The 21677-nt window shown below is 48.3% G+C and overlaps 1 protein-coding gene across 1 annotated transcript in view; it reads left to right on the forward strand.

Moving 5' to 3' along the window:
- Positions 1-1600: 1600 nt before the first annotated feature.
- IQGAP3 (IQ motif containing GTPase activating protein 3) overlaps positions 1601-21677 on the forward strand; it is a 39387-nt gene continuing 19310 nt past the window's right edge. Inside the window, exons 1-17 of the mRNA XM_070784780.1 lie at positions 1601-1738; positions 3958-4045; positions 7834-7990; positions 8626-8703; positions 9970-10046; positions 10797-10864; positions 10955-11068; positions 11309-11487; positions 11941-12019; positions 12576-12739; positions 13471-13558; positions 15126-15289; positions 16735-16892; positions 18540-18661; positions 18764-18927; positions 20252-20342; positions 21458-21625. Of these exons, the coding sequence (XP_070640881.1) occupies positions 1702-1738; positions 3958-4045; positions 7834-7990; positions 8626-8703; positions 9970-10046; positions 10797-10864; positions 10955-11068; positions 11309-11487; positions 11941-12019; positions 12576-12739; positions 13471-13558; positions 15126-15289; positions 16735-16892; positions 18540-18661; positions 18764-18927; positions 20252-20342; positions 21458-21625 (1996 nt within the window). The 5' untranslated portion in view covers positions 1601-1701. The remainder of the gene's footprint in view (positions 1739-3957; positions 4046-7833; positions 7991-8625; positions 8704-9969; positions 10047-10796; positions 10865-10954; positions 11069-11308; positions 11488-11940; positions 12020-12575; positions 12740-13470; positions 13559-15125; positions 15290-16734; positions 16893-18539; positions 18662-18763; positions 18928-20251; positions 20343-21457; positions 21626-21677) is intronic.

Below are 21677 nucleotides of genomic sequence, written 5' to 3' on the forward strand. Positions count from 1 at the left end.
TTTCTTGTTTGATTCCCTGCTGTATCTGACATATCCTTGCAAATCTCTGCTTACATGGGTCCATGAGCCACTGTGTCCTGGCTGTCTTTCTCCTGTGCTGACAACTCCTTCTCCATCTCCTTTGCTTGCCTTCTGTCCACTTTTTTTTTTTTTTAATTTTTATTTATTTGGCAACAGGTCTCAGTTGTGGCATGCAGGATCTTCAATCTTTGTTGTGGCATGTGGGACCTTTCGTCGCAATATGCAGACTCTTTAGTTGCAGCATGTGGGATCTAGTTCCTTGACCAGGGATGGAAGCCCTGTGCCCCTACTTTGAGAGCATGAAGTCTTAGCCACTGGACCACCAGGCTGTCCACCTCTAAAATACCAGTGTTTCCCAACACTCCGCCCTTTGCTCCTTTCTTATTTTACATACTCTTCCTCAAACACTTACTTCATCCAGTCGTCTGAATTTTTTTAACTGAAGTATCATTTATTTCTAAACCTATGTTAGTTTCAGGTATACAGCATTGTGATTCAGTATTTTTGCAGATTATTACCTATTATGTGCTGTGCTTAGCGGCTCAGTCATGTCTGACTCTTTGAGATCCTTTGGACTGTAGCCCACCAGGCTCCTCTATCCATGGGGATTCTCCAGGCAAGAATACTGGAGTGGGTTATGCCTCTTCCAGGGGATGTATCCTATTATAGGCTATTATAAGATATTGGGTATAATTTCCTGTGCTATACAGTAAATCCTTGTTGCTTTTCTATTTTATGTATAGTAGTTTATATCTGTTTCTCTCATACACTTAATTTGTCCCTCTCCTCTTTGGTAACCACAAGTCTGTTTTCCGTGTCTGTCAGTCTGTTTCTTCTTTGTATATACATTCATGTATTATTTTTTATATTCCACATATAAGTGATATCATATAGTTTTTGCCTTTTTCTATTTGACTTATTTCACAAAGCATTATTATTTCACTGCTCTTAACAACAGCAATTATCTGCTCCCTCTGTGTATCACTGACCTCTGAGTTACTTGATTATGTGTTTATCACTCAAGCAAGTTTCTTTAGGGCATTAGCTGTGTTTGTTTATCTCTACATTGGGCTTCCCTGGTGGTGCTAGTGGTAAAGAACCCGTCTGCCAATGCAGGAGACATAAAAGATGCAGGTTAGATCCCTGGGTCGGGAAGATTCCCTGGAGGAGGGCATGACAACCACTCTAGTATTTCTGCCTGGAGAATCCCATGGACAGAGGAGCCTGGCGGGCTACAGTCCATAGGGTTGCAAACAGTTGGACACGACTAAAGCGACTTAGCGCGCACGCATCTCTGCATCTGCACCACGTTGATCAGCGCATAGCACAAAATAGGCCCTCAAATTAGCTAGACCAAAGAACACTATAGGAACGGGAGTGAGGTTAATGCGACTATTAGGGGGAAATGAAAGTGGCAGGGACAGGAGCAGAGGCTACTCGAAATAAGACGATTTAGCAGCGAAGAAGCCCTGGAGAAATAGCGACCCAAAGTACCACAAGAAGGGTCCTCCCAGCCTTGAGGGGTATCCTTCCTTCTACCTGGTGTCACGCCTCCGAAACCTGGTACTACAAATCCCAGAGCCCCCTGCGGCATAGACCGGAAGTATCCTGTCCGCCTGTGGCAACGGTGAGGGGCGGTGGCTGGGCGGCGGGAGATTCAAACCTGGAAGAAGGAGGAACATGGAGCGGAGAGGAGCGGGCCCAGGCCGGGCGATCTGTGAGTGCTAGTAGGGGCCGAGTAGGATCCGGTTGTGGTGCCCCTGGTTGGGGACACGGCAGTCCTGGGAGAGATTGGGGCTGGGGCTGGGCGCGGTACCCGCTGGACAAGGGGCGGCCGGACTGTGTTCATTGGAGAGGGAGCACCCAGTTCGGACTCTGGCGGGCAGGAGTAAAGCTGTGAGCTGCGAAATGCTCTGACTTCTGTGTCGCGTTTCAAAGCTTACAAAGAGTTTTCTCCCTTATTCCCAAATTCTGGGGCTCCGGGGCTGGGAGAATGTAGGTGGTCTGGTTGGCTCCTTAAAAATTCAGCAGTTCATACTTGCCAAGCACTGTCAGGGGACGAAACGCCTAACAAGACATGAGGGACTTCCCTGACTTTTTGGTGCTTCTTTGAGATAATGCCTCTTAAACTTTATGGTGTCTGTTCTATCCCAGAGCGTTAGCAACAGTAGGTCTCAACTTGTGTCCATAATCTTCATTTATACAGGCACCACTGGGCTTCTTCCATAACCCCACCTAATTGTGATGCAGGTAGTCCATGTACCACACTTTCAAAACACTGCTTTAGAGTGGGGTCGGAAAAATGGAAGTGCAGAAAGGTTTTCATCTGACCTGAGTGAAAGCAAAATCTTCTACTCCTTTCCCTTCTTCTCCATTTGGATTCAAAAAGCAAAGTCCATGTCTACCAATCAGTTGAAAGAAAGCTAGTTTCAGACCTGAAAAGAACAGGAAAACTGATTTTTTTTTTTAAGACTCTGTGTATGTACAAAGTCCCGCCCATCTCTCACAGTCCTCAGTTCATAATTCTGGAATGATGTCATTCACTTACTGGTTTATTTTCCATGCTTAGTAACCAACACTTGTTCCTTGTACACCCCCTCAGAGGAACTGGTGGATTTCCTGCTGTTGGCCAGTGCTTTCAAATCTGAACATGGAGGGGTGTGTGTGTGTTTTAACTTGCTTAACTGCCAATTCAAAGAAGCCCTGCCCCTCCCCCAAGTCATATCATAGGATAAGCGATATAAGGAAAAGAGATAAAGAGTCGGAATGGCATTAAGTGCTGAGTCAGAGACAGATTTGCTAAACTCTCTTTTCAAGTTCTCTGACGTTATTTTCTTGGTGTGTATATGTAGCTTTCTCTCATTTTGTCTGGTTTTGTATTGTCTTCCCTAAGGAGACTGACGGATGGGAGAGAAGAGTTAGGGGAGGGATAAAAGGAGGTTGTGGCTAAGGCAGAATATGAATGCGGCCTCATTTAAGGGATTTCCTGTTCTTGAGTTTGGGAGTCAAATTATTGTCTGCATTTTATTTAGCTTGGAGATTATTTTCTTCCTCAGGTGACCTATAGCAAAAGGTTACACCTTTGTAATCTTTTAAAATTCTCTGTCATTCCATTTAATCCCAAGTTGAGTGGCTTTTTTTTCACATGGTACTCTCTGTTGAGTTGCTTTTCCTTCCTTTCTGCTTGGATTTCCCTGGTGGCTAAGATGGTAAAGAATCCACTTGCAAAGCAGGAGACCTGAGTTCAATCCCTGGGTGGGATCCCAGGGATCCCCTGGAGAAGGGAATGGCTACCCACTCCAGTGTTCTTGCCTGGAAAATCCCATGAACAGAGGAGCTGGCGGGCTACAGTCCCTGGGGGTCAAAAAGAGTCAGACAGGACTGAGCAGCTAAATAACAACTTCTTGAGAGTAGGGGTCCACTAGTCTAGCGCGACATACAGGAGGTATTGAATGAATGAATGGTTGCTGATTGATGCATCTTAGCTGGTTCTGTTAACCTAGTCTCTGGGAGAGTACATGAGGAGGATGACAGAAGTCCAGTTCTTGGAGAACTCAGAGCCTAATTAGGGATAAAATGAGGAGCTAAGTTCCCAGCCAAGGAGGGATCTGGACATCCCTGAAAGGAGGTAACTGAGGGAAGGGCTATGAAGTTTCGGGAAGGAGGAGGTCTGGAAGATGGCTGGAGAGGAACATGGCTGGAAAGGGAAGGAATGCCTCCAAGTAGAGGAAGGATCCTCCCTCTAACAGGGTGCTGACTAGGATATTTTTACTGAATGGTAGCAGAAGAATGGTAGCTCCCAGGAGCCAGTGTCCTAGGAATAGGGGGACAGGCATGTGGGAGCTGCCACCAGTCTCTGAGCAGAGTTGCCTAAGAAAATCTACTAAGAAGAACCTGGCTATGGCCCTCTGTCTAATGCTCCCTTTGACTCCTCAGATGAACGCCTCACAGCGGAGGAAATGGATGAGCAGAGGCGGCAGAACATCGCCTACCAATACCTGTGCCGGCTGGAGGAAGCCAAGCGGTGAGCAGAGGGGCTGCCTCTTTCTGGCCTCTTTTTCCCATCTTGCGCACCCCAGGCATCTGCCCCCAAAGCAAACGGAAAAAGACAAGAGTCCATTCTGTGGGAAAGGGAGAGTTGAAATAGCAGCTTTTATTTTTTTAAAGACTTTATAGAGCCTATTTAGGTTCACAGCAAAATTAAGATAAAGATGCAGAGATTTTTCATATATCCCCTTCCTAGTAACACACATAGCCTCCCCACCATCAACATCCCCCTCAAGAGTAGTACATTTGTTACAATTGATGAACCTACTTTGACACATAATCTCTCAAAGCCCATAGTTTGCCTTAGAGTTCACTCTTTGAATTGTAGGCGTTCTATGAGTTTGAACAAATGTATAATGACATGTATCCTTCCATAATTATAGTATTAGTTTCACTGCCCAGAAAGTCTCTGTTTCACGTATTCACCCCCTCTCTCCCACCCCACCCCCAATTCCTGGCACTGACTCATCTTTTTACTGTCTCCATAGTTTTGCCTTTTCCAGAATTTTACTTACCTGGAATAATGCAATATGTAGCCTTTTAGGATCGATTTCTTTTTACTTAGTAATATACATCTAAGTTTCCTCCATGTCTTTTCATGGTCTCATAGCTCATTCGTTACTAGTGCTGAATAATATTCCATTATCTAGATGTACCACAGTTTATTAATCCATTCACCTATTGAAGGTCATCTTGGTTGCTTCTAAGTTTTGACAGTATGTTTTGCAGATGTAGGTTTTCAACTCCTTTGGTTAAATACCAAAGAGCACAATGGCTGGATCACATGGTAAAAGTACATTAACCACCAAATGGCTTCCCGAAGTGGCTTCCCATCAGTGAATGAGAGTTCCTGTTGTTCCATTGCCTCAGCAGCACTGATGTCAGTGTTCCAGACTTTGACCATTCTAATAGGTGCATATTGGTATCTCATCATTGGTTTAATTTGCATTTCCCTGATGACATATGATGTGCAGCATCTCTTCAGATTATTTGCCATATGTTTATTTTCTTTGTATATCTTTCTTTCTTTTCTTTTTTCTTACGAGAGGAGAATAAAGTTTATTAGAGTGGGAGATGCTGTTAGAACAGCAGGTTGGCTCAAGGGAGAGCCAAACCTGTACATTTTTCTTGGTGAGGTGTCTGTTAAGATCTTTATCCCATTTTTCAGTCAGGTTGTTTGTTTTCTTACTGTTGAGTTTTAAGAGTTTTTGTATATCTTGGGTAACAATCTTTTATCAGATATGTCTTTTTTTAAAATACGAATTTAATTTAATTTATTTATTTTTGGCTATGGGATCTTAATTTCCTGACCAGGGATTAAACCTGGGCCCTGTCAGTGAAAGCACCAAGTCTTAATCACTGAACCTCCAGGAAATTTCCTCAGATGTGTCTTTTGTAAATGTTTTCTTTTGCAAATATTTTATCCCAATCTGTGACTGTCATATTATTTTCTTGACATTGCCTTTTGTCGAGCAGAAGGTTTTAATTTTAGTGAAATTTAGCTTATTATTTCTTTCAAGGACTGTGCCTCTGGTGTTGTATCTAAAAAGTCATTGCCATACCCAAGGTCATCTAGGTTTCCTCCTATGTTGACTTCTAGGATATTTATTACAGTTTTGCATTTTACTTTGGAGTGGATGCTCCATTTTGAGTTGATTTTTGTGCAGAGTGTAAGGTCTGTGTCTAGATTCATTTTCTGCATGTGGATATCTAGTTATTCCAGCGCCATTTGTTGAAAAGAATGTCTTTGCTCCTTTGTCAAAGATCGAGTGACTGTATTTACAGGGGTTCTGTTCGGTTCCACTCATCTATTTGTCTGTTCATTCAGCAGTACTGTACTGTCTTGATTACTGTGGCTAAGTCAGGTGGTGTTAGTATTCCAACTTGTTGTTGTTCTTCAATATCATGTTGGCTAGTGTGGGTGTTTTGTCTCTCCATGTAAACTTTAAGAGTCTCATGCTCTACCAACTAAGCTAGCTGGGCGCACCTTTTGTGAACTTTAGAAATGTTGTATGGACAGCCACAAAATAACTTGCTGAGATTTTTATTAGGATTGAATTGACTTATAGCTCAAGTTGGGAGGAACTAACGTCTTGACAATATTGAATCTTCCTATCCATGAATATGGAATGTTTCTCCATTTATTTAGTTCTTTGATTTCATCATCAGTTTTATAGATTTCCTTATGTAGATTTATACCTAATTTCATTTGGAAGGGGGTGCTAATATAAACAGTATTGTGTTTTTAATTTCAAATTCCACTTGCTCACTGCTGGTATATAGGAAAGCAGTGGAATTTTATATATTAACCTGGTCTCCTACAACCTTGCTATAATCACTTATTATCTCCAGGAGTTTTTTGGTGTCATGCTTTCAGATTTTCTGCAAAGACGAGTGTGCCATCTGTGAACAAATACAACATCACATCCTTTTATCCCTCTTATATACTTTAATATATATCTCTGTATATGGACATTTGCCTTCATAACCACAATGCCATTATAATATCTACCTAAGTTATCCATTAATCCTTGATCAACACTCAGGCCATTTTCAAATTTTCTTGATTGCCTAAAAAATCACATATTTTTACACTTGACTTATCCAGTTAAGGATCTGAAAGAATTCATATATTACATTTGGTTATTATGTCCTATTAAGTCTTCTTTCATCTAAAACAGCTCACCTCCCCTTTTCAGTTCTTTATGTCACTGACTTGTTGAAGAAACAAAGTCATTTGTCTTTTAGAACATCCTACATTCTGGCTTTTTCTATTCATTTCCTGTCTCACTCAACTTGTTCCACTCTACCCCATATTTCCTATGAATGGATGTTGGCTCTAAAGGAAGGATAAATGCTTAATTTTTTCCTTTCAATCAGTAGTGTAATTTTAATGTTCTCCCAAAAAGTAGGTAGGATGGGGTAGATAGGAAATCAGGTGTCTGTGGTAGAGAAAGCATAAAATGAAGTGTGACTTGCTCTTTCTTTGAAAACAGATACTTTCCTATAGATCCCAAAATGTGGAGGAGGAGCCCACATATTGGGCCTCTCAGATGGGAGCCCTTATTCTCTCCCTTATATACTCATCAACCATAATAATACTTAATATTTACATTCAAGGTGTTTTCACATTCATTATCTCATTTAATCATGGCAGCTGCCCGCTGAAGTGGGAAGTACAGGTGGTATCTTCATTTTGCAGATTATGCAACTGGAGGCTCAGAGACGTGAATTTGGGAGAGGGTGTGGAAAGCAGGTCTTCTGATTCCTTTTTGTCTGTTTGTGCTGCTCCCCTTGCTTCAATCCTACTCCCCTCTTCATCATCAAAACCATCAAAACTGGGTTTTGAGCTGTGTAGACATGACCTTTGTGTGCCTGGGTTCTGAGAACATGCAGAATAAGAGAAGTGAGCAGGTTTGGTTCAGCACTCAAATGCATAACCAGACTGAGTGAGAGGTTATATCATGTAACAGGTAAGAGACTGTTTAAGCCTCACTGAAGATGGGCAGCTTCAGTATCTGTCATGGAAGATATATGGGGCAGATGGGGGCTGAGGACTGGCCAATCCAGGTGTTTGAGGCAGCTTGGAAGACTGTGGAAACAGCCAGGCAGTGGGCAGAGGTGGGTGTTGGGGGCAGGGCAGGAGCAGGAGTCAGGAGAGAGCGAGAGGCTGCTTAAAGGGAGCGAGGGAGGGAGGAAGGTCCTGGGATTGGATGTAGTGCTGTGGCCTGCCCGAGCGGGTCACAACTACTCTCATGCTCTCAGCTGGATGGAGGCCTGCCTGAAGGAGGAGCTGCCTTCCCCGGTGGAGCTGGAGGAGAGCCTCCGGAACGGAGTGCTGCTGGCCAAGCTGGGCCACTGTTTCGCACCCTCTGTGGTTCCCTTGAAGAAGATCTATGATGCGGAGCAGCTGCGGTACCAGGTGGGGAGCAGAGGTCTCTACCCTCTACATTCTTCCTCTCAAACTCCCTCTTCTCAAAGCTGTTAGAGTGGGATGACCATACAATTTATTGTCCAGACCTGGTTACTGTTGAGGATGAAAAGGATGCTATTAATCTTTGCACTAGAACAACAGGTTTCAATGGGTATCTGCCAGCCAGGCAATGTGTATCACCCTTAACAGGCATTTGCTAGGTGGGTTTTGAGAGGCCCTAATATGAGAACCTCCAAGCAGGCTTTTCTACCTACAGTCTACACGCAGAGGCTGTGGGCTCTACTACCTTGAAGGTACTTCCAGGGCACGCTTCCCCTTCCCTGTGTTCTAGCCAGCCCAGCCTGCCTCTCCTTCCCATCCCAGCTCTGGACTCCCCTTTTCTCGGAAGCCATACTAGCTTGCTAATCCCATCCCTGTGCCATCCTTCCCAAATGCCCCGCTGGGGCATCCATACCTGGTGGTTTCTGTCTGTCTGTGTGTCTCCATCCTGGGGGCATGGGAAATCCATAGGGCAGGGTCCTCTGCCCTCACCCCTTGAATCTTCAAATTCCGGTCTGGACTCTACCCATAGCAAACCCCAAGAACTGTGGAAATAGATTCTCTTCTCTTTCCTTCCCTTTCAGGCAACTGGCTTGCATTTCCGTCACACGGACAACATCAACTTTTGGCTGTCTGCAATAGCCCACATCGGTCTGCCTTCGGTAACACTGGGCCTTAAGATTGGGGTTCATCTTTGCTCTTTACCAGTACCCCCACCATACACATGCTTTATCTCCCTGGGACCCTTCAGTATTCATCTCCATGTGTCTTTGAACCTTGTTACTTGGTCTCTGCCTCTGTTTCCCTGTGGGTATGTCAAGTGAAGGGAGGTGGAGGCTCCCTGGCCCAGGATGCATTGTTCCCATTAGTCAGTGAGGCCCCTGTATAATGCAGGAGGTGGGCCTTGTGTTGACGGGCTGTCTTTCCACCAGAATTTCATAGTTTGAAGTGAGGACGCACCACACTCCTAGGTGACAGGCTTGGAAGCCTGGGCCAGGACCCCAGCTGGACACATGCCGTGTGTCCTCCGGCTCTTTGACTCCCGGTCTGTCTCTCACCTGTAAAATGGGGATAGTGATCCCTCCCTATCTACCATACAAGGTTGTTAGGAAGATCACATGATCTGTTTGATCTCTTTTTGTAGATTGTAAAGACTATACATATTAAGGCATGGTAAGACTATGCTGTGTTTTTCTGCACTATAGGAGAGAACTATAAGACAAGGAAGTGGCAGTTAAGAAAGAAGCTTTAGTGAGAGGCAGAAACAATAGAAACATGTGTCCTTGATGAGGCTAGAATGCTTTTAAGTCCCAAGATTTGGTCCTTTCTTATGTATCTAAGGTAACCGAGATGTATTGAGGTTAAAGCTCATTACTGTCATCAGGTGGCATGGGAAATCATGCCAGGGGTGACTTAGCTCTTAGAGGGGTCCCCACTGGTTAGAGACCTCTGGCTTGGACACAGTGATGGCACATCCTGATCCTGTGTGGTCCTTGGCAGTGTGTGTCTCACTTGGCCCTTTTTGGGGTCATGGCCAGCTCCCAGCATGCCGCCTCTGGTGAGAGTCCAAGGTGAGGGATAGAGGCTGGCTGTGTCTGTAGGATGAATGGAGGCACCTATTTCTCCTGGAGCATGTGGCCTGCATCCTGTAGACTTGATAGTCTCGTCTGATGTTGGGTTAATGTTTGGTTTGGCTGTGTGTCTGTGGCTGGGCCTCAGCTGGAGTGTGTCCCAGTGCCTTTCTTTTACACTGAGTATGTGGATGAGTGCTGGCTGTAAAGAGTTGGGGAAATTGACCCAGAAGCCCCAGGCAACAAAGGAACACGCATCCCAGGTCAGATAGGAAGACCCATTCCTCAGCCTCTCTTTCCATATCTGGTGCTGCTTAGAAGTCTCCAGTGGCAGTAATTGGGTGGTTTCCCCTCCAGACCTTCTTCCCAGAGACCACGGACATTTATGACAAGAAGAACATGCCACGGGTGGTCTACTGCATCCATGCACTCAGGTGAGAGACCATGACTTTATCATCTGGGTTCCATGGGTGGATGCAACCAAGAGCCAACAGCAACAGACACCGACACAGGAAGGACGGAGGGTGGACCACGGGGAGCACTCCTCAGACTGACATTTTCCATCTACCTAGTTTTGTTTAGATTTGTGTGTGTGCTGGAGGGCACCTTTACGTGTGACCTCTGTGGGTGAAGGGAAAGGGCAGGCAGCGAAGAGTCTTCAGCTTGTGACTAGGGTGCAGAGAAGTCCGATTAGGATGTATCAGGAGGGTCACATGCTGTCACAGTCAGTGTGAAGAGAGACGGCTGTTTAGTCCTGCTTACAGCCAGCCATCAGCAACCAGTTGGCTAAGTCACAGAAAGTGATTGACCTGTTTCTGTGTCCACCACGTCATCTCCTCCTGGCTTCATTTCCCGCATCCTTTCACGTGGCCATGCCTTAGCTCAGTGGGTCTCTGCTTGCTATGCCCTTTGCATCCTACATCTCCATCCAATGACCTGCTGCTGCAATGTGTCCTTCTCTGTAAAGCCTTCCCATTCCCCACAGACCTCCTATAGCATCTTACTTATCTGCTCCAGCATTGCCTTGGGCCGACTTACATTGCCTATCTCCCTGTAAATGGGGGATGAGTTGTGGGCAGGTGCTGAATGGTCTTCATCTCTAAATTCCCGTAGTATCTCCTGCAAACCTATTCTAGGCAGCCTGTCAAAATGAATAGGCCCCAATGCCTTCCATTCTTTCCCAGTCTCTTCCTCTTCCGGCTGGGATTGGCTCCTCAGATACATGATCTATATGGGAAGGTGAAATTCACAGGTAAGCCCATCTCCTCCCCCAACCTCCACAGTCTGGGTGGGGTCTTGGGGGTTTGGGGCCTGATGAAGGGCACCTGTCCTATCATTGCAGCTGAGGAACTCAGCAACATGGCCTCTGAACTGGCTAAGTATGACCTCCAGCTGCCTGCCTTCAGCAAGATCGGGGGCATCCTGGCCAATGAACTCTCAGTGGATGAGGCTGCAGGTAGAGATCAGGCTCACCTGTTGGTGTCACTCAGTGGGTATGGGAGGACTCTGAGTCTTATGCCCCCACATAAACTTTGGTTACCTCTCATCATAGGCAGGGCCATATGATGGCTACCTGACTTGCCTGGCCTCATGGATAGAAAAAAGGGTAATGTCAGAGTGGTCTGCAGCTGATTATGCTGTAGCTGGACTGGGGTTTGCTCTGGCCTCCTGACCTTGTTTTCATGTCCCCTCCTAGTCCATGCGGCTGTTCTTGCCATCAATGAGGCAGTGGAGCGAGGGGTGGTCAGAGACACCCTGGCGGCCTTGCAGAATCCCAATGCTCTGCTGGAGAATCTTCGAGAGCCTCTGGCAGCCATCTACCAGGAGCTTCTGGCTCAGGCCAAGATGGAAAAGGCTGCCAACGCTAGGAACCGCGTAAGGAGACTTGGCTGGCAAGGGCCAAAAAGCTGGGTGGCCTGGAAAGTCTCTAGTGAAACCAGGACTCCTGTCTGTCCTGTCTCTGAGTAAAGTTGCCTGGAGAAACTAACTTGTCAGTTACTATAGAGAAATAGGAGAGGAACTGAGGAGAATGATAAGAATTCAGAAGAGACAATGGGGGAAAAGGTTCTGGGGCAGGGCTAAGAGATTGGAATGTAGAACTGGATGAGACTGGACTGGAGATTCCCAAGGTTAGTTCAGCTTAACTGTGTTAGTACTGGCTGGCGGGGGGAGGGGGTTAGGTCACACAATTTCCCCAGATTCCTTCTAACCAGACTGATCTTTGGCTTTGAGAAGACCCCCAGAAGTCCAAATAGTTATACAGGGAGGGAGGAGTAAGAAAGATTGAACTGGTTTTCCCAGGTTCCCCTCTCAATGTATTTTTTGCAGAATGATGGAGAAAGCCAGGACATCTATGACTGCTACCTAACTCAAGCAGAAATCCAAGGCAACATCAACCATGTCAATGGTAAGAGGGACAGGCCAGGACAGGTTTGAGGGATTAGCCCCCACCCAGGGAGTTTTGAGGTTAGCTTCTCTCAGGCCAGAAGGCCCATGACCTCACTTGGGTCAACCTTTATTTCAAAGTCAAGGCTATATGTGTTCTTTACATCTGTCAGTGTCTGGAGAAGCAATCTCTGTCAAGGGGGCTTCTGTTTGAATGGAGAGCCATGGAGAGGACAGAGACAAAGGGGAAGGCCGTTCAGCCCTTGGTGCTGGGGGCAGTTGGTCTGGGGTCCTTCAAGAAGAGAGTTTGGAGGATGGATGAATGGGGATGGGGGATCAGGGCAGGAGAGGCTGCTTGAAGGCCCAGGATGGAGTCTGTACCTGCCTGTTTGGGTAAGGGTATCCTCAGGTTCTGGAGTGATGAGCTGGGAAGACCATGAGGATCAAGCTAAAGAATTTAGGCTGGGTCCTAGGAGCCCAGGGGGCAGGGGTGGAGGTAACCCTGGGCAGAAAAGAAGTGGGCTGAGCTGGGAATGACGAGGGGTTGGCTTTCCATTATGGAGTCTTGGTCTTTTCAGTCCATGGGGCCCTAGAAGTTGTTGATGATGCCCTGGAAAGACAGAGCCCCGAGGCCTTGCTTGAGGCTCTTCAAGACCCTGTCCTGACCCTGCAAGGAGTGAGGAGAGACTTTGCGGACTGGTACCTGGAACAGCTGAGCTCAGACAGAGAGCAGAAAGCGCAGGTCAGGCTCTATGACTTGCTACCTTCTCTATCTGACTATGGGATGGTGGAGAGCCTCACCACTGTCAATTCTTTGTATCTAGTACGTGCTGACTACATGCTGTGTGTGTGTGTTAGTCGCTCAGTTGTGTCCAATTGTTTGCAACCCCATGGACTGTAGCCAGGTTCCTCTATTCATGACATTTCCCAGTCAAGAGTACTGGAGTGGGTAGCCATTCCCTTCTCCAGGGTATCTTTTCCCACCTATGAATCGAACCCAGATCTCCTGCATTGCAGGCAGATTTTTTACCATCTGAGCCACCAGGGAAGCCTATTTAAATGGTTAAATTACCCCAGAGTCTAATGGACCAGATTGGTCAGCTTCTGCCCTCTGAGCATCTCTCATACTGACCAGGGGGCCCCGGGGAGCATCCTGATAGGCAGTGATATGCTCCGCCATTGCTGAGTTGAGGCTTCAAGTTAGCAATCTTATTTTCAATGCTGTTGACTTTCTCCCAGACACTATATTTGTGTTGCCTGTGTTGTTACTTCCGATGTTTGCTGGGTAAGAAAAAGCCAGAGGTTAGAGATGAGTTCCTAGGGCTGGGCGGGCCAGGCTAGTCTGCCAAAAGAGGGGGGAGGTGGGCTTGAGGGTAGGTGACTGGGTGGACCTGGGGTGCTCACTGGCTGCTCCTGAAGCACATTCACGGCCCCAGGAGGACTCTCTTCTACTGCATCTCTTCCCTCTTCCAGGAGCTGGGCCTGATGGAGCTTCTGGAAAAGGAGGAGGTCCAAGCTGGTGTGGCTGCTGCCAACATAAAGGGTGATCAGGAACAAGCCAGTAAGTCACCTCCAGGCTGAGACCTGGTCTGGCTGTATCCCTGGTTCTTGGAAGAGTGTAATTCCTTGGCTGGCTTCTGTACAGAGCAGTGCAGACTGCTGCTCCATTTCCCAGCTGCCACCTAGTATGCCCTATTCTTGGCTCCCTAGAGGGATGCTACAGTTAAATTCATTAAGGCCTTGGAGATAATGACAGTCAGTTCTGCACCAGGCTGAACTCCTGGGGCAGGCAGTTTCCTTGTAAGCACTTGCCCTGTATTTTGACCGTTTCAACCTGCTTGGGTTCCTTTGGCTTCCAAAATATAGTGATGGCCCAGATGAGAGAGAAACTCGTGATGCAGCTAAGTTTCCCTTAAAATTATGCTATACAGATAGAATTCTTCAGTAAAAGAATGTGAGTTAGTGATTGTCTCCCTCCCAGGGGATCAACCTGGAGAGCAAGCATGAAGGAAAACAGAGCCCCAAGCGTCCTGCAGAGGCCTGTGGTCACCATACCTGGCGCGAATGCTTGCCTCTGTCTGGACTTGCTCGGTCACCTTTCACCTTTGTCTGGCAGGCTCTGTGGAGCCCCCAGGTCACTCTTGGCTAATGGTCTGCTTATCACTCAGTTCTTTCCTCGTGCCAGAGTAATCTGACAAATCTGATCTGATCTTCTTTGTTGCGCACCTTCAGACCTTCACGGGTTCTTCCATATTTCTCCAAGACTTGAGTCCCTTTTCCTCCTCCTCCTGGTATGTGAGACCTTCCGAATATCTCTCCGACCCTTCTCTTCACATCCCACCAGCCTAGCCGGGTCAGACGACTTATTCTTGCTTGATGGCCCCAGCCTTGCCCACTGCCAGGCCTCTGTCCTCTAGATTACAGTTCCCCCACATTGTCACCGGTGGAAACCAGATGAAAATGTCCCGCAGAGCTGCCTCACAGCTTCCTCCTCTGTGAAATCGTCCTCCTCTCTCCCCTGAAGTCTCCCCTCCCCTGCACTGCCAGGGTACTAGTGGGGAAAGGAAATACCTTTCATAGCCGTGACAGCAATGCCATGTAGTAATTCTTTATCCTTATTTTTTTCCAGTAGATTTTGTGCTCCTTGATGGCAATGCCCATATCTGCCTGGCATTTTATAAGCCCCAGCATTTGAAAACTAAAACTACATTGATGCACCATGGCCCCTTTGCAGCCCAAATGGCTCCACCTTTAAGCTGGTTCCCTATTCCTGTGCCCTGTCATCAAGATTTGGTCTCTGGAGGTTGACCAACCTCATCTTAGCTGCGCCCCATAACCTCCTGTCAGTCTTGCGCTCACCACCTTAGGAACTCACCTCAGCTATGACAGCCACTCCTTGTTACCTGCTGAGCTACTCCACTTCTAGGCCTGACAAATTGCTTCTTCCAGAACCTCTTCTCAAAGCGACCCAGCCCCTTTTCCTCCTGAACATTTAGAAATACATTTGGAACCTAGCAGAGGTTCAAAGCTATTTCCACTCAGAGATTGCCAGCAGAATCTATTTAGCTAGGAGAATGGAAATGGCACTGGATGCCCAGCCTCCACGGCCTCTCTCTCCTCCCCTGCAGTGCTCCGGGCTGTGCAGAGGATCAACAAAGCTATCCGGAGGGGAGTGGCAGCTGACACTGTGAAGGAGCTGATGTGCCCAGAAGCCCAGCTGCCTCCAGTGTACCCCTTTGCCTCGGCTGTGTACCAGCAGGAGCTGGCAGTGCTCCAGCAGCAGCAGCAGGGGGTAAGCCCTAGAAGTGAGGGTCCAGCTCTCGGGTTCCCAAGCAGCTGGAGGGATCAGAGCAGTCAGTCCAGAGCACCCATGAGAGCACTGTTAAATGCTGGCAAGTGACTAGGGGTGGGAGGGGGGCTGCCATCCTTGCCATCCTGGGTACATTATAATAGCAAATACCTTTGAGCAAACGCTGCTTTAAACACTCATTTAATGCTAAAAGAACCCTATAGGATAAGTAGTATTTACATTTTAGAGATGAAGAAACAGATGCTGAGGTTAAGTAATTTGTCCCAAATGGCTATAGCTGGCAGTGCTGGGAGTGCATGCAAAGCCGAGTATACTTGAAGCCTATGCTTTTTACCACTCTGCTATCCCGCCTCCCCTCGTCCATACAGCTTCTCTGATGGTGAAGTGATAGGGCCTTCCCAGCCTGCTGGAGAAGTTAGAACACATCCGAGGGTCCAAGCAGAGACAGGGAGGGAGGTGTAGATGATGCGAATGAAGACAGTTTCACAGTAGGAGAATGGAGGGGGCAGAGCTTGGGGTAAATCTGGGAAGTCTTCTTGGAAGAGAGGAGACTCAACAGAGAATTCTCCCCACAGCTGGCATTTACAGAGCCTCAAGTCCAGGCACAGCACATGGGAAGGGGCTGGTCTCAGTGAATGTGAGGAAGTCTATGACAAGGAAGCAAAAAATAAGTCCTAAGAAGTAAGATATAGCCACTAATGTGGACTTTAGAGCCAGACCGCCTGAGTTAAATTTCAGCTCTGCTACTTCCCAGCTATGTGACCTTGAGCCAACTATTTACCTCCTCTGCCCCTCGATTCATGTATAAAATCAGAACAATAATATGTTTATCTCATAGGATTGTTGTAAGGATTAAATGAGTTAACATCTGTGCTTAGAAATGAGCCTGGCCTGAAAGTTTTAGCCATTATTATTATTAATTATTTGCAGCATTCTGTTTGTAGAAGACAGGAAGGGTGCTCCAGACAGGGCCAAGCACAGGGTGAAGACCCGGCAGGAAAGGGGCCCTTTGGTGTGTGGTATAGCACAGAGGGGCCTACTTTCTCTTCCTCTCTGTGTGCCCAGGGCTGAGTGCAGTTCTTAGTGTGTGGTAGGGACCAGTAGAACTCACTGGTTGAGTGTGGGCTCTGGTGTCTGGCAGTTAGGTTTAACTTATATTACTTAACTATGGTCTCATCTGTGAAATGGGGATATCAATGGTACTTACTTTTTTGGCTTGTTAGAAAAATTAAGTGATAGTGTGCGCTAAGTACTTATACATTGAATATGTAGTAAGCATTATTAAGTTTAATTATTAGTGAGTGGATTAGGCCGTAGGGGTTTTGAGATGTAGACTCTGGGATGTGGGAGAGGCTTGGGGGCAGGAGGGCAGCTGGGCCCCCAGCCCTTCACCAGCCCGTGGAGACTCAGCCCTCCCTGTGTTGCAGGAGCTGGCCCAGGAGGAGCTCTTTGTGGCTGTGGAGATGCTCTCAGCTGTGGTCCTGATCAACCGGGCTCTGGAAGCCAAGGATGCTAGTGGCTTCTGGAGCAGTCTGGTGAACCCTGCCACGGGCCTGGCCGAGGTGGACAGGGAGAACGCTCAGCGGTAAGAAAGGTGTAGCAGCATGCTGAGGGAGGGGATGGGTGATGGAGAGAGTGTAGCCAAGACCCCAAGTTCTTGTGCTCGGAGGCTAGCCTTCTGCATGATGTCCTGTTTCTGGGCCCAGGCCCGGTCTCTGGGTCTTTTTGCAGTTCCCTGACCTGTGTTTCTTCTGGGAATGGTTGGGTTCACAGTCATTCCCCTTCCCTCCATTTATTTAATCTTTCATTGCTAATGTTTGAGTACCTACTCACGTGCCAGATACTAATCTAGGTGCTGGGACAATAGCGAACAAAACACAGATTCTGCTGTCATCTGACTTTGTGCTAGCAGAGGAAGAGAGGCAAAAAACAAATACGTTAAATGATAAGGAGAGCTATGGTGATAAATGGGCTTCCCTGGTGGCTCAGTCGGTAAAGAATCCTCCTGTAATTGGGGAGACCTGGGTTTGATCCCTGGGTTGGGAAGATCTCCTGGAGGAGGGCATAGCAACCCGCTCCAGTATTTTTGCCTGGAGAATCCCATGGACAGAGGAGCCTGGTGGGCTGCAGTTCATGAGGTCGCAAAAAGTCAGACAACTAAGCGACTAAGCACAGCATACAGGGTGATAAATAAAACAGGGCAGAGAGGATAAAGGATGTGGGCCTGGTAAGCGTGGTTTGTGTCTGCTACATGGCATGGTTATAGACGGCCTCTTTGGTAAGAGTGTCATTTTGAGGGAGACCTAAATGGCATACGTGATTGCCATGAGCTAGCTGTAGCACAGACTCTGAAAAAGAAGAGTGCTTGGTGTGTTCACAGAACACTGGGAGACCATGAGTTGGGGTGGAAGGAGGGGAGGAGAATAATGGGAGGTGAAGTCTCAGATACCTGACCATGTAGGCCTCTGGCTTTTACTCCAGGTGAGGAGGAAGCCATGGGAGGGATCTGAGTGATGAGGGAGGTGATGCAATCTACTTTTAACAGGATCGCTCTGGCTGCTGTGCCAAGAATCTCGACTATAGGTTAAAAGGGAAAAGTAAGGAGACCTGTTAAATGTCAGAGTAATGCAGGCACAAGATGATGGAGGCTTGGCCTAGGGCCACGGTAGTGGAGGTGGTGAAAAGGAGCCATATTTTGGATATATTCTGAAAGCTGAACTGACAGGATTTGGTTATGTGGTGGATATGGAGTATGAGAGAGAGTCATGTGTGACCTCAAGATTTTTGGCCTGGGAAGTTGGAGTGGATATTTACCAAGATGGAGAAGACTGTGGAAGATGCAGAGCAAGTGGGGGAATCAGGAGTTAAGATGTGAGTTCAACATGAGGTGAGTGTCAGACATTCATGTGGAGATGCTGAGCAGGCAGCTGGCATTCATGAATGGGTTGCAGGTGTACTTTGGGGAGTCATTAGCACATGGTGCATCAAGCCATGAGGTTAGGTGAGATCACTTAGAATGTGAGCATGGAGAGAGAAAGGCTTGAAGACTGAGTCTTGGGGTGCTCTGTGCTTAGAGGTGAAGGAGGAACTGGCAGAGGAGACTCAGAAAGGACAGCCTGTGAGGTTGATGTGATGTCCTGGAGGTCAAGCGTGGAAAAGTCCAGAAGTTTCCCCTGACCTCTGGCTGATGATGCACACGCTCTCCCCTCATCCTCACTCACCTGGCTGCCAGGTACTTTGATGCTCTGGTGAAGCTGCGACAGATATGTGGAGTGGATGGGGCCTTCCTGAGCTGGAATGACCTACAGGCTGCAGTGAGCCAGGTCAACGCCCAGGTCCAGGAAGAGACTGATCGTGAGTGGAGTCCAGGACAGGGGGATGACGGCCCAACTCGGACAGCCCCGTCCTTTAGCCATAAGCCTGTGCCCTCCGCCCACCTCCATCTCCCTTTCCCAGAGATCCTTGCGGTCAGCCTCATCAATGAGGCTCTGGACCAGGACAACCCTGAGAAGACCCTCTCCTCCCTTCTGCTTCCTGCTGCCAGCCTGGATGATATCAGCCTTCCCGTTGCCCCTCGGTACCATCTCCTCCTCATGGCGGCCAAAAGGCGAAAGGCCCAGGTGAGGTTTGGGCTGGCTGGGTTGGTCACAAGCACAGGAAGAATATCGCCTGTGCGTAGAGCTGTGCCCAGTATGCACCCTGGGAAAGCCAGTCTGATGGACATGGTCCCTTCTGGGGGTGGGAGGCAGGGGGCTTCTGATCTGGCCTTGGGGAAGAAGGGCAGAGGTCCAGTTGACAGCACAGAGTGGCCTGTGGGCACCTTGTGTGTGGGAAGAGCACAGGTCTGGGGGGCTGAGAACCCAGGCTGCATTCCCTGCTCTGACGCTCAGTGGCCATGTGACTTACAGCAAATCCCTAACGTCCCTGAGCTCTCCTTATACACTATGTAAAACACTACATGCCCTGGTCCTATCTCCCCACTGGAATGGGGGTAGAAACCAAGTGAGCTGACGGATGTGGCAGGGTTTTGAGCCTGTAATGCCCAGAGTCGGTGGCAGCATAGAGAGTGGCTGAGGGCTACTAGTCCTGAGCCACACTAGCTGAGTTTGGATCCTGGCATCTGACCCTGCACATGTTACTCACCATCTCTGGGCCTCAGTTTCCTCACCTACAAGCTTGTTATAATCATAAACTTACCTCAGAGATACAAGGTTTAAGTGAAATAATAAGGCAGGGACACCAGCTAATGTTGATCGAGTTCTCACCCTGTGCCAAATATTGTCTTATGTGCTTTACAAATGTTAGTTCATAAGTGCTTTAGAACACTGCCTGGAACACCAGGGCTCAATAAAATGTTAGTTCAGAAAGTTCCTCTATGAATGAGGAGAGTGGGGAGGGAGCGGATTCTGGGGTTGGGGTTGGGTAAATCTAGGGAGGGAACAAGCCTGACAGCGAGGTGCGCACAGGCTACCTTGACCTGTGGGCAGAGAAGCCTGGGGAGGAAGGGGAAGGTGGAGGTCAGGGTCAGCACTGGCCTGAGAAGCTGTGCGTTGAGGCATAAGGGAACAGGGAGGAGGAGTGGGGAGAGCCCGTCACCCTCCGACGTGGGCTCTCCCTGGACATGGCTGAGGCACAAGGGCAGGAAAGGGAACTATTGAGAGCGTGGTGGATGCTGAAGGTTTCAGAGGGTTCTGGGGTGCTACGGCCCAGCCGAGTTGACACATGGCCTGAAAGCAGGGTGGGGAAGAACCCTGTGAGCCTGGCAGCAATCCAAGGGAGCCACATGGCTGTGCCCATGCAGGGTTGGCAGAGGGGCACAGAGACTGCTTATCCCTGTGGCTCCCCAAGTCAGCCTGCAGTTTGGCTCCCCTGGGCACCTGGGCTTGGGAACCTGGGGAGACCAGCCTGAGCTCTCATCATATCCCATTGTTCTCAATTTATCAGGTGACAGGGGATCCTGAAGCTGTGCTGTGGCTGGAAGAGATCCGCCAGGAAGTGGTTAGAGCCAACCAGGATACAGATGCAGCTCAGAGAAGTAAACGGGCCGGGGTGGAGGTGGGGGGCAGTACTGGAGGGGAGAGGGTTTGGGGGAGGTGAGGAGATGTGGGCTCTGTGGGAGCCTAGACAGTCAGGTAGCCTCCCCAGTCACCTCCTTCTCCATTTCAACTGATTTGGGGAGGCAGGCCAGAAAGAGAACAGGAGGGCTGCTGCTTTGACCATAGGATGGATTTCCTAGCAGTCAGCTGGCCAGGAAATCCTCTGGAGTCGAGAGCCCCTGGTCCACCCACTGCCTCCTTCTATGCCTTCCTGTGTGTGCTTTCCTCCTGCAGCGTGAGCATGTGAAACAGGTGGGGGCCAAAAACTCATCCCATTTTCTACTGATAGCTTGAGTTTGGGTTTCAACAGTTAGCTCTGGTTAGAGAATGTTTAGTCTTGAAGTTGGCAAAGAGGGGTTGGATTTGAGGAAAAGTAAAGGCCGAGTCAGCACAGACACTGGCCTTCTTGTGTGGGATGCTGATGATGTTAGTTCTCAGTGTCTGGAATCCATCTGTATGTCTGTTAGTGACTGGAAGGCAAGGGCTACATCAGTTCCCCCCACTTCTTGGACTTTATTCTCCTCCTGTGAAATTGTCCTGTGGTGTCTCTGACCATGTCTTGCCCCAGAACTTCTGTACAAGCCTTCCTTTTACCAAGCCCTAGTCCAGCCCTGCGTTCCCTGGTGGCTCAGTGGTAAAGAATCCGCCTGTCAGTACAGGGGACACAGGTCTGATCCCTGGGTTGGGAAAATCCCCTGGAGGAGGAAATGGCAACCCACTCTAGTATTCTTACCTTGGAAATTCCATAGACAGAGGAGCTGGATAGGCTACAGTCCATGGGGTTGCAAAAGAGTCAGACATGACTAGTGACTAAACAACAGCCCAGCCCTACACTGCTTTCTTCCAGGAAGCCTTCCTTGACTGCTACCTTTCCCTTTAAGCACAGCTGCATGCTGCTTCTTTTCATCTGTCCATCCTGGGATGTCCTTGTCCCTTCCATCACACAGCGTGATTTTGAGTCCTCCTTCTCTGGATTCCTTCACAATAGACAGGACAGAGCCTGTGGAAGGGGCTCAAGGAAAAGTCGACCACTTCCTCTCTATACCCTTGTTAGTGGCTCTTGGTGTGGCTGCCATCAATCAAGCCATCAAGGAGGGCAAGGCAGCCCAGACAGAACGGGTATTAAGGAACCCTTCCGTGGGCCTCCGAGGAGTGGTTCCCGACTGTGCCGATGGCTACCAGCGGCTCCTGGAAGATGCCATGGCAAAGAAGCAGCGCCCAGGTAGTGGCCTCACCTTGCCTCTCCCCTTCTTGGCCGGCCCCAGCTACCTCTC

The sequence above is a fragment of the Bos indicus genome, chromosome 3, assembly GCF_029378745.1.
Source record: "Bos indicus isolate NIAB-ARS_2022 breed Sahiwal x Tharparkar chromosome 3, NIAB-ARS_B.indTharparkar_mat_pri_1.0, whole genome shotgun sequence".
Classification (NCBI taxonomy): domain Eukaryota; kingdom Metazoa; phylum Chordata; class Mammalia; order Artiodactyla; family Bovidae; genus Bos; species Bos indicus.